Genomic DNA, 11466 nt, shown 5'->3' with positions numbered 1-11466 from the left:
TCCTACCGTATCCCCACTCAGCCCCCCCCCCCCCAAAAGGCTGTCCCTTGTCTGGGTGGGTGATGTCAGGACAAGCTGGGAAGGACCAGTAAGGAATCTACAAGACTGGGAGGAGGGGGACCATTGAAGGTGAGTAGAACTCAGTGGTAAGAGGGAATTATAGCCTGGACCCAGACATACCAGTGAGTAGAACTAAGAGGGAATTTCACTTTCAGTAGCTCACAGGTCCATTCAGAGGCAAGAAGCCAAGGCCATTATAGCCAAGATGTTCTGCAAATGACTGCTCCACGTGTTCACACTGAGCTGGGCAAAACAGCTTTTAAATACACTGCCCCCCTTGCCTGGGACACCCTCCAGAAAGACCTGCCAGAACTGGTCTCGCTTTGGCTCCAATCCTAAAGGACTTAGAATGTGAAAGTATTGGAAACAGTCACTCATAACTACCTTTTAAATGTTTGATATTTGTGTTTTATCTGTATGTAACCTAACTATGTTTTTTATACTACCCTCTTGGCCAGGTCTGTCTTGGAAAATATATTTTAAATCTCAATGAGCTACTAAGGTTAATTTATTAAAAATTAAAAAAATTAAAAGAAAATAGGCACACTTGAGGGTGAGACGATAATCTAATAGCCGCATTCTTGTCAGCATATTGCTGTGAAAAACTCTTATAAAGTAAAAGCTCTTATAAAGTACGAATAGAGAGACATTTTTAGATAAAGAGGACAAAACGAGCCAGCACTTCTTTTGTGCCAAGAAGCATTAATTTATTGAACAGCTGTTGATGCCTGTTGCAGTGATGATGATGTTGATGCAATGATGTTGGTGAGGATGGTGATGACGATGATGGTGGTTGGTGACATTGTGGTGTTGGTGATGGGCGTACATTTTAATGTTTTCTGTATGCTTGATGTGTGCTAAACAAATTCCCCTCTGGGGCAATAAAGGTTTCAATTCAATTCAATTCAAAAAAATTATTTGTCACAGAAAAAATACAGATAAAAAAAAAAAATTATATATATATATATATATATATATATATATATACGTATATTATATATATAGTATATATATATATAATCTTTTTGTATGTGTTAAATACACGTTTGCAATGGACATAATTCTTGCGTAAACGTGTTATCTTGTCTCATCAGCCATCCACTTCCTGTCATGTAAGAAAAGTAAAAGGCCCTTAGTGAAAAGCAGAACCTGTCCTAAAGGGAACTGTTCAGACACTGGTTTTCTGGTACTCAAATCAGTGAATTTGATTTCAGTAGCCTAATAAACATATTTTCTCCGACCAAATCATGTTAAATATGCATAATTATTGTATTGTTGTATAATTAATGGGAGTTTATGGGGAGCCCTATTAAAGTCGCACTGAAATTAAAAAAGCATTCTGTCCCATTTTGCTTCACATAATTGGTCATAGTGTTCACCTATTCAACGATGCATGCCCAAAAAATTACAAAATTCTACTTTTGTTGTAATCTTATATCAAAGTCTATAATTTCTTACTTCCTGAAAAACGGTAGGTCACGTGCAATGACGACAACAGGTACCTTAGATTTTAGGCCAATAATCTCACGACATCGACCCGTCAATCAACGCTATCATTCTATCGAATCTTTCTAAAGTTCTTCAAACCCGTCCACTTGTCAATGTTCCAATCAAATTCCTCTAAACATATGTCCCACCCTCATAGCTTGTTTGCGTCAAACGTCCTTTTCAGTGCGACTTTAAGATGAGGCCCTGGGCCTGTGTTTGCTCATTCTACACAGAGAGAGCCTGGAGAAACACGCCAGAGAGATGCTAATCATGCCTCAGGAGGGAACACACTCTGACTGCCACACGGACAGTAAACACACACACACACACACACAAACACACACACACAAACACACACAAACACACACACATACACACACATACACACACAAACACACACACACACACACACACACACACTCTACTGATTCATGATTGAGATTCACTGGAATACCATATTTTTGGTTTACAGGGACATTGTGTGAGTTGATTGGACACGCTGTACGGCACCTCCTGAATTATACAAAATAATCCTGCCCAACTCGCTCGCTCTTAAAAAAAACTATTTGTTATTCTTGCTGACAGGTTGACCTAGGCCACCCCCAACATCTGGTTTTGGAAAATAAATAAAACTCCAGCCCAGCCCACACACACACACGCGCATGCACGCGCACACACACACACACAGCTTACCAGAAACCATGTCTACCTGTACACCCCCACCCCCGGGCATATCCACTACCATTTTCATTGACCCCCAGAGACTGCCAACCTCTCAGCCTTATAATGACATCATTCTGTCCTCTCAGTGTGCTGCTGCCCCCCAGGGAGATGGTGGTGAGGCAGTCCCTGCTCCCCCTGCTACCCTGTGCTTCCTGACCTCTGCTTTCAACCAGGCATTGATCCAGTGATCTCAATCTATCACTGCGGGGTGAATGTCCATGACCTGGCGGGTGGGAGGGTGACACAATAACATGATTGGGCCTTCATGTTCGTTACTGTTGAAATAGGACATTTCCTTCTTTCCTTTCCTTTTTTTCCGAATTTGGTTCTAGCTACAGTAAAGTGACTTTGGTACATTGTAACAACGTTATAATTGTATCTGTTGCTGCGAAAAAACATTATTTAATGAAAAAAAGCTCCAACCATCCCCACTTGAACGCTCGGCATGTAAATGTAGGCTAGACTGTACATTATAGGCTACACATAAAAGACTAGGCCTACATTTTATTAAAAGATCTAATAAAATGTAGGCTTTTATGTGTAGGGCCTATTGTGTATTCAATTGATTTAAGATCAGTAACATTTGAGGCTTCTGTATGTGATGAACACCAATGAACAAGCCTACAAAATCAAGATCCAAATGCGTTGGGTTGGCTCTTTGACAAACAGGCAGTGATTGTGATGTGCCCACCGTGATTCACCGCCCTACGTGTTGTTGTTATGCTAATCCTCACCAAAGACTTCATTCATGTTTAAACATTATGAATAACCTAGAGTTTTCTTAGCATTGAGAAAACCTGTATGAGTAACAAAACAAATAGCCCTAATAAGGTAATAGCCTACATAATGATAGACGTTACTGTAACATTGAATATGGCTCGGCTCTGCTAGACACTTACCGGACAGTTCGTCTGGTTCCAGCCCGCTTTCAGTGTCGAGTCCGCATATTACAAAATAATCTGCGAATCGACAGGAATTCGAGCTGAAGCCGGTGGTCATTTTGAGACTGGTCCGGTGGTTCCCTTTTCCTCGCCCTATGGGTTAGGTGCATATTATAGGATCCCGAAATGATTCCGCGCAGCCATCGTGGATGCGCTGCGAAACCCGAAAACCTCGAAATGCATTATGGGAGCTGAAATACAGCTGTTTTCATCTGCCTGAAATCTCCTTAGCCTGCAGTTTACCCCAGCACTGGGCATGCGCACACTCCACATACATTACGTTATGCACTTAACCCTTCAGCCTCTGAAAGAACCGACATTGACTATAAATATGGTTTATTTGCAACCAAGCACTTTAGACTACTAATCCAGTTAAACATAATCACATTGTGTACAAACATGTGGACAGTGTCCACAAACATCCATTATGTTGAATATACACACAGCGGGTAATACAAGATGTGAGCTGAAATCAACATGATCGTGGAAGACGTAGGCTACTGTAGTGTAGCCTATATAGAGCTCTCTCTAGTGGTGAGAAATACAGTGTACGAACCCAAACCAATACTGTGTGCCTATTTGTCCTGCTGTACTTATAGAACAAACCAAAACAGCTCCAGTAACCTATACTGTGTGTAATGACTTACACAAAAATGACTCAAAAGCATACGTTTGTTTAATAATGATTAAATAATAAATACATCAGTAAACAAATTTCATTCAGTTGAACAAGCAATACAAGAATGAACAGTATTTACAAATACAGGCTATAACTAATATACATTATCATTTTGCACAACTTAATACTGTGGGCATTTTCCAAACTTAATCAAAAGACAAGGAAAGGCATAAGAAATCATCGAGTGAGGAAAACGACAGTTCTCTCTGCAAGAAATCAACTGATGGAAAAGTTTACAACAAACTTTCAAAACACACTGTTAGTGTAGTTGTCATTTTCTATAGGGAGTTTAAATCATTAGAAATTCAGAAGTGATCGCTAAAGGACCATGAATCATAGTAATTTGTCATTGACAGCATTAAAAGGTGCATCGTAAAATGAAAATATATATCCATCCCCCAAAAAACTAAGCACAACCAGAACATCTTTCTTTTTTTAAGACTTTTTATAAGAATGGACATACTTAATGTGCCTTCCACAAATTTGTGACATGACAGAATCGGCCTCTCACAGCTGGTCAGATGAAATGGTGACATGAACAGTGACCAGACGAGCTCTATCACACTATAGGTTGTGATTGCTGTGATGCACCCAGTACTAAGGCCCATAGTCTGAAATGCTATTCTCAACTGGGCCTAAACCCTCAGTGCAACGACTATCTGCAGTGTAATGGGATGTGAAGTTGGAATATAACCTCTGACAAACTGATAGAGCAAAAACATTAAGCACAGCTACAACCACACTTAACACAAGCAAAATAAAAAATAACACAAGCAAAATAAAAAATACTATGAATTAGATGGGTTACTGTATATCTTAACCATTTCAAAAAGTATGTGAGCATGAGCAATTGTGAAATTGCAATTTTTTTAGATGTATTTTTGTTGTAGGTTACATGATGCCACAGATATTAAAACAGATTTTAGAATAGGCTACTAACAAAAAGAAAACTGAGCTTGTCTTATTACAAGGATACAGTGATTCTCCCTAAAACGGCCGTGCTGAGTGCTTGAGTCTGAGACTGTCCATTTGGAAAATAGTGCCTGCCTGACTAACTTTCTTATCCATGGTGAGACCTCATGTGACCCTGATGAGGCCTGGACAGGGCTGGACAGTGCAGCCATGCAGAGACCAACAGTAAGACTGCTCCAGTGTACATTCACTGCAGCAGCCTCCAAGACACCTCAGGACTCTGAAACAGCCTCTAAGACACCTCAGGGCTCTGAAACAGCCTCTAAGACACTCCCAGGACTGCAGCAGCCTCTAAGACACTCCCAGGACTCTGCAGCAGCCTCTAAGACACCTCAGGGCTCTGAAACAGCCTCTAAGACACCTCAGGACTCCGCAACAGCCTCTAAGACACCCCAGGACTCTGCAACAGCCTCTAAGACACTCCCAGGACTCTGCAGCAGCCTCCAAGACACTCCCAGGACTCTGCAACAGCCTCTAAGACACCCCAGGACTCTTCAACAGCCTCTAAGACACTCCCAGGACTCCGCAACAGCCTCCAAGACACTCCCAGGACTCTGCAACAGCCTCTAAGACACCCCAGGACTCTGCAGCAGCATCCAAGACACCTCAGGGCTCTGAAACAGCCTTTAAGACACCCCCAGGACTCTGCAGCAGCCTCCAAGACACCCCAAGACTCTGCAGCAGCCTCTAAGACACTCCCAGGACTGCAGCAGTCTCTAAGAGGACTCTGCAGTAGCAGATACAATCTGTACTGACACCAGTAAACACTCATCATATAAGGCTAAATTAATCACTCAAACTAGATCAAAGTAACAGACCAGAACACTCAGCAACAGATGGGCCTACCGGTTAGATTCCAACTCACACAAACATGTAGTAGCATTATGGTAGAACTGACTGCAGGGAGAGTTCCCCCACTCTATAGTTCCTTCTGCATTTCTCAACTGGCACAGCGTACGCATTTTGACTGGTGATGCACACGAGTGAGAGCAAGTAGCACAAGAGTAATATAAAACAGTAGATTACAATACTTGATATGCCATTTCACAAAAGGGTAAATCAAATTATTCAAGATATGTGAGAGAATTCAAGCAAAAAAAAATGCATAGGTGTCATATTAACAGTAACATTAATGGCACACATTGGGGAGGATTTTATGTTTTATAATTTAACATTGGAGACATTTAAATATTTGATGCAAACCAGTATATAAAACTGTCCATGGCAAACACCTTTGTTGGAAAAAAACTACTATCTACTACTAACTACTTTCAGAAATATTGCTTTTATACTGTGAGATTATCTGAGGGGATACGTTAAATTAAATGCACTAAAAGATAAACCAAGGAGTTAGTTGAAATAAGGTTTTAGCAACTATTATGATTAAAAACTGATTGAAAGATAAAGGTGTATATTTACAGCTGAGCCACAATTTACATATAATGGTAAAATCAATCATGAGGCTAAGCAGCAGAAAGTCTTGAGGCGGCCGTCACACACGTTCAGGATGCAAGCGTACTGCCTGAGCTGCTGGAAGAGTTGAGGTTTCCCCAGTGACCAGGGCAGGTGTGTTAGACCGAGGAGGGACTGTAAGGGACAGCGGGTCCCATTCCCTGAGCCAGGGGAGCGTGAGACGGGGGGGATCAGCCAGGCAGACGAGGTCCCCCCCTCCAGTGTCCACTACTCCAGCTTGTGCTGCAGCTTCTTCTGGAAGCAGACAGGCAGGATGGAGAGCACAGCCAGCACCCCCAACACAGCCAGAGAGTTCCAGGACACTGCCTCCCCAGCAGTGGTTAGTTTATACAGAGTTGTGCCAGCATTGATCGCCACAAACGATGGTGGGGCCACTCCTACCACAAAACAGGAAGACAGAAGGAAGTCAGTATTGCAATACTCAAAACCACAAGCACAAGTTGGGTGATGAAACAGCATAACTTGACATGCATGGTTTGTGTTTGCCTTCAGTATTATCTTAAATTATATCTTTTACCTTTTAGGTTAGAAAAAGCTCATTTGAAGTGCTAAACCAAATCAAGAATATGACTGCAGAATGACAAAGAGATGGAGTCAATCTTGCTCTTACCAATGAAAGTCCCGAGGAAGAATACCCCTAAAGGCACGTTGATGACAGGCGAGGTGATGTTGATGAACCAGTTTGGCAGGAAGGGAGTGATCCGCAGAAATATGATGTAATTTATGAGGTGATCTCTGTGCTTGTCAACCTGTCAGAGAAAAAGCAAAACGTCCACATGTGTCTCCTACACAGTTAACTCAGTTAATGTAAGAGACTAGACGCTTGGGAGAATTATCCAGATGCAGCATTTAACTGAACAGCATCAACAAATCATTCTTAAAGGGCAATTCTGAGGATTGTCATATAAATAAAAATATGTTTTTCCTCTGTCGCCAATGCCGCCAACAGTAATGATCCCCCTCCAGTAATGAGCCTGTTCCCCACTCATGAAAGCCTTTCCATTTGCAGCTTTGCCAGGTTTTGTGAATTGGGTGTCTGTGGCGACATTCCAGCGCAGTATTCATTAGCGGTGCACAGGTTGTGACGTTTTACATCAGTCAAAAGCATTTCGTCTGCCAGAGAGGGTAACACAACAGTCTCACCCTTCAACTTTCATCCATCCCCAAAACAGAAACAATGTCGATGTTCGGGAGAAGGCAAACAGGCAAAAAAAAAAAACTGATTGGTCAAACAGGAAACACTGGTTTCGAAATGAACTCCTGCAATTACTACTTATTGCCAAAAGGTGGTGCAATGAAACCTGAAATCCTCGAGACTGCCACTTTCAGAATCAGAATCAGTTTTATTGCCATGCACTTTTTTTTTTTTTTTTACATACTAAAGGCCGTTTCAGACGGGGAGCGACATTCCGCGTTCTCGCTCGGATCAGCACGCGTCCTGCGCGCAGCGGGGAAAGCTGACTACAATTCAGCTCGTCGCGGGCGGGCATGTGCACGAAACGAGCACGCGCGCGACAATTTCACGCGGTCGCACCCGCATGCCGCTCCGCCCCAGATTTTCCGCGGCTCCCAAATTGTCCGCTTGCCTCTCTCATTGAAAATTAATTACAATGCGCGGATATCGCTCCTCGTCTGAAACGGCCTTAAGAATCTGCTTTCGGTCATGGTGCATAACATGGAGACAGCATTGGACAGGGTGCAGGGACGAGACACGACAGCGCAAAGAGCAAGTACAAAATGCTATTGCAAAAAAGGATAAGCTCAGAAAAAACAATGTACAAAATGTAGTGCGGTCAGTGTATATACAGTGAGTGTGCAGGGTGTAATGTGTGTGTGTCTCTGTGTGTGTGTGTGTGTGTGTGTGTGTGTGTGTGTGTGTGTGACGTACCTGCTGTGACCATTTTTGCGCCCTCTCTGTCAGGTATTTGTAGACCACAGGTTTGCCCACTACGTGAGACAGCATGTAGCAGAAGGAGGCCCCTAGACCAGAACACTGCAGAACACATGGCTTCCTCTCAGACACAAGCACAGCACAGATATCAAGAGAGGCATCGATAGAGGGAGTCACTAGCCATGTTTCCATCCACACGTTTTATGCAAATTAAGCTATATCGAATTAAAAATACCTTATGGAAACAGTAAAGTTCGATTAAAAGTCATGAAAATCGACAAAAACTTTGTACTGTTGATCTCGTCGGATTTTCTCTTGTTCGATAAAAGGCTTAATAAATGCTTTATCCGATTTAAAACTCTTAGATGGAAACGCACGTTCACCGGCTTTATTCACATTCGTATTTTTAGCGATCTTCACATAATTCGATTGACAAGTGGATGGAAACATGGCTACTGAACAAATGTTGTTTGTGAATGCTTTCCCTACACCAACCCAGATCCGTCTCTATCTGTCCTATCTTACTCACCAGACAGACCAGGAAGAGAGCCAGGGGGAAGGGGTAGAGATAGCCAGACAGGATGCTGAGGAAGATGGAACCAGGAATCGCAAACGTCTGGAGGCTGAGTCAATAGTGTTCAGGCAAACAGCTTCAGGGTTAGCTCAATACAGACAGAGACCCTAGACTTGTGTTTTGGATGATCAGATCACGAGTAGACAGCCCTAAATACAAGGGTAAAACAGCCACCAAAACGTTTTGTGAAATGTTTCCACAAACCACTTGCCAAGGTGACCACATATCTTTAGTAGTCTAAAGCTTGTGCGTTCCCGATAAAGACCTAACAGGAAAACACGTCATCAATGCAGGATAATATTTCTTCTTTTTCGCCTTATCCTGCGCTCTTTTGCAAGTCGCAAATGACTGTCCTATCAATCGAAATAGTCCTATTATGTACATTAGGTGTAAACGCCGATGTGTCTCACTGTCCACTTGTGATCTGATCGTCCAAAACGCACTTTAAAACCAAGTCTAAACAGGGTTAGACATGTACACAATCTGTATCAACACTGAGCCATATATTTTGAAGGAAAAAAGGGTGATCAATAAAGTTGAATTAGCCAACTACTAAGCAACACATTTCCACATAATCACACTTTCTGGACTCGATGTCAGACCAACCTGACATCATCATCATCTTTTATTAGCTCAGCTGTGGCCTCAGGCTGCCAACACCATGGTTAAGGTCAGCCCCCCTATCAGGTGACCCACTCTTGGCTGGATCCTAACCTGTGAGTCCACACCCTGAGCCAGGGGCGTGCTGGCCATCTGTAGGTTCTGGAGAATCACAGAACGGCCGCCGGTGATAACGGCCATCGGCCGCTAGGTGGCCGGCAGGCTAACTGGCCTGGCCTGGCCCGCGGTAACCCCCCCCCCGTCGACAAATCACTAGCACCCCCCCCCCCCCCCCCCTCAACAAAAGGAAAACAGGCTGGGTCAGACTCCAGGGCTGTTTTTTCGTCCCAGCACATCCCTGCCCTGTGCTGTCAGCACATGCTGTCCAAACACAGAGGGAGGGAGGGAGGGGGGGTATAGGGGAATAGGTAGAGTGTCCTAAAAGCCTAATTCTGTCTACATTATAATTGGAAGGATACAAGACATAGGTGGCAAAATAGGCGATCAACACCTGGGTGTAGAAGGTGTCCTTGTATTTGGACAGCACAGTGCCCAGGGCCTTGGCATCGTCCATATCTTTGGGGATTTTGATTTTCTCCATCTCGTCACTGCAAAATTAAAATAAAATAAAAAACACATCACCTCGTTCAACTAACGTCTTGAGAAGTGTTCAGGCCATAGTCATCATCATTCATACTGTGGGCAGTCAATCACAGTCAATCCTGAGCTTTAACGAGTGGGAGAACATGTTTTAGTGATCCAGTTGCACACATCAACATATACAATGTGTGTTAACCCATCGTCAGAACACAGCAAAGGAAGGACATGGAGAGATGAGTCCTTACTCGCTTAGCTCTGGGAAGTTCCTGTACACCAGGTACATAATGGAGGCAGAGCAGGTGAAGATGGTCACCAGGATGAGGAGAGACATGCGCGCTGAGCCCCCACCACCACACTGCGCTTCTGAGAACAAGAGCGGAGAAAAACAGGCAACATGGACAAAAATTATCATTAATTAACAACTCTCTCTTTTCACTGTCCACTCACTACACAGCAGTAAAAGACTGGCGTGTCTAATTAATCCAGATGTAAGTCGACGTCCTTTCAATTACTTTAGTGTTTCAAGAGCCCGTCTTGGGTGTAAGGTGGGTGGGGTTCCACGGTGCCAGGCAAGAGCAATCAAACACATACGCAAGTCATTGAAATAATCTGAAATAGTATTTTAACCGAGGCCCGGTCTGATGTAATGTCTTGCTAAACTTTGCATCACCTGTTTTTCAACTAGCTCCAGGAGGAGTTCCCCAGAGAGAGGCATGTATGTGGGCCAAACCATCGCCTCAAATGTGAGACAGGCTGGTTATTTCTTCCTTGTGCAGCTTTAACAAATGCAGCTCTGTAAATTCCCTTTACAGATCAACGTTAGCTAGGTAGATAGAATACGTTACACCTGGAATGCCACATGACATGAGACACAAACAGCCCCTTTCGTAATACCATTTTTACCTGGCGTCACCCTTGCCGTCATTGATTAACCTGATGTGAACTCTCCTCTAAACAGCGTTGTCATTTGCTAACGTTAATTAACTTTACATACAAAAATTGCGCAAGAATAGTTTTTTCTTCCTTCTTCCCGGCTGGACTCGTCAACATGGCCCGGAACCCCCATTGACACTGTACAGTATATTGTGTTGTATTGTATCGGGCACTTGCCAAATTGATTGATTCTGATTCTAGCACTAGCTAACGTAAGCAAGCCTAGCCTGATTACAACATTACTAGTTGACGCTAGCTAGCATAGCCACCTTTGAGGACGTGTGGTTCACTCTGATCCGCCTTCATCTCTTCATGTACAAATGAATCAGTGTCGACCTCTCTACTTTCTCTTCGTTTCTTTGCCATATCTGTCTAAGGATTTTTTTGATATAGTTAGCAAATACGTTGTTCCGAACGGCGACCTCGGGGTTGACAGCTCCACCACCACGGTTCTTTGCCAACACCACCCCGGCGTCAGAGCAGTGTGGATCTGGCTTCATATCCGGTAGCGTTCTTGCCAGGAATTTCAAAA

General features: G+C 43.3%; 2 protein-coding genes across 5 annotated transcripts in view; both read right to left on the bottom strand.

The window, feature by feature from the left end:
• dennd5a (DENN/MADD domain containing 5A) overlaps positions 1 to 3317 on the bottom strand; it is a 54721-nt gene extending 51404 nt beyond the window's left edge. For both annotated transcript variants that reach the window (XM_084436951.1, XM_084436952.1), the window contains exon 1: positions 3171 to 3317. In XM_084436951.1, coding sequence (XP_084293077.1) covers positions 3171 to 3270 — 100 coding nt within the window. In that variant the 5' untranslated portion in view covers positions 3271 to 3317. The remainder of the gene's footprint in view (positions 1 to 3170) is intronic.
• A 560-nt stretch (positions 3318 to 3877) lies between these two features.
• On the bottom strand, positions 3878 to 11386 carry tmem41b (transmembrane protein 41B). 3 transcript variants are annotated; one of them, XR_014630413.1, is made up of 8 exons: positions 11204 to 11386; positions 10247 to 10364; positions 9881 to 10009; positions 8757 to 8850; positions 8225 to 8329; positions 6947 to 7085; positions 5316 to 6713; positions 3878 to 5224 (listed from the first exon to the last, which is right to left on the bottom strand). XR_014630413.1 is itself a non-coding variant. In XM_084437111.1 (7 exons), exons 1-7 carry the CDS (start codon positions 11298 to 11300, stop codon positions 6544 to 6546), a joined length of 852 nt encoding a protein of 283 aa, XP_084293237.1. In that variant the 5' UTR covers positions 11301 to 11386; the 3' UTR covers positions 3878 to 6543. The 3 variants fall into 3 exon arrangements, 1 of the variants encoding a protein (XP_084293237.1); XR_014630414.1 differs by having other exon boundaries at positions 3878 to 5468; positions 5499 to 6713; XM_084437111.1 differs by having other exon boundaries at positions 3878 to 6713.
• Positions 11387 to 11466: the final 80 nt, after the last annotated feature.

Source organism: Borostomias antarcticus, assembly GCF_949987555.1.
Source record: "Borostomias antarcticus genome assembly, chromosome: 4".
In the NCBI taxonomy this organism is placed as follows: domain Eukaryota; kingdom Metazoa; phylum Chordata; class Actinopteri; order Stomiiformes; family Stomiidae; genus Borostomias; species Borostomias antarcticus.
This window is presented reverse-complemented; position numbering and strand designations above follow the sequence as displayed.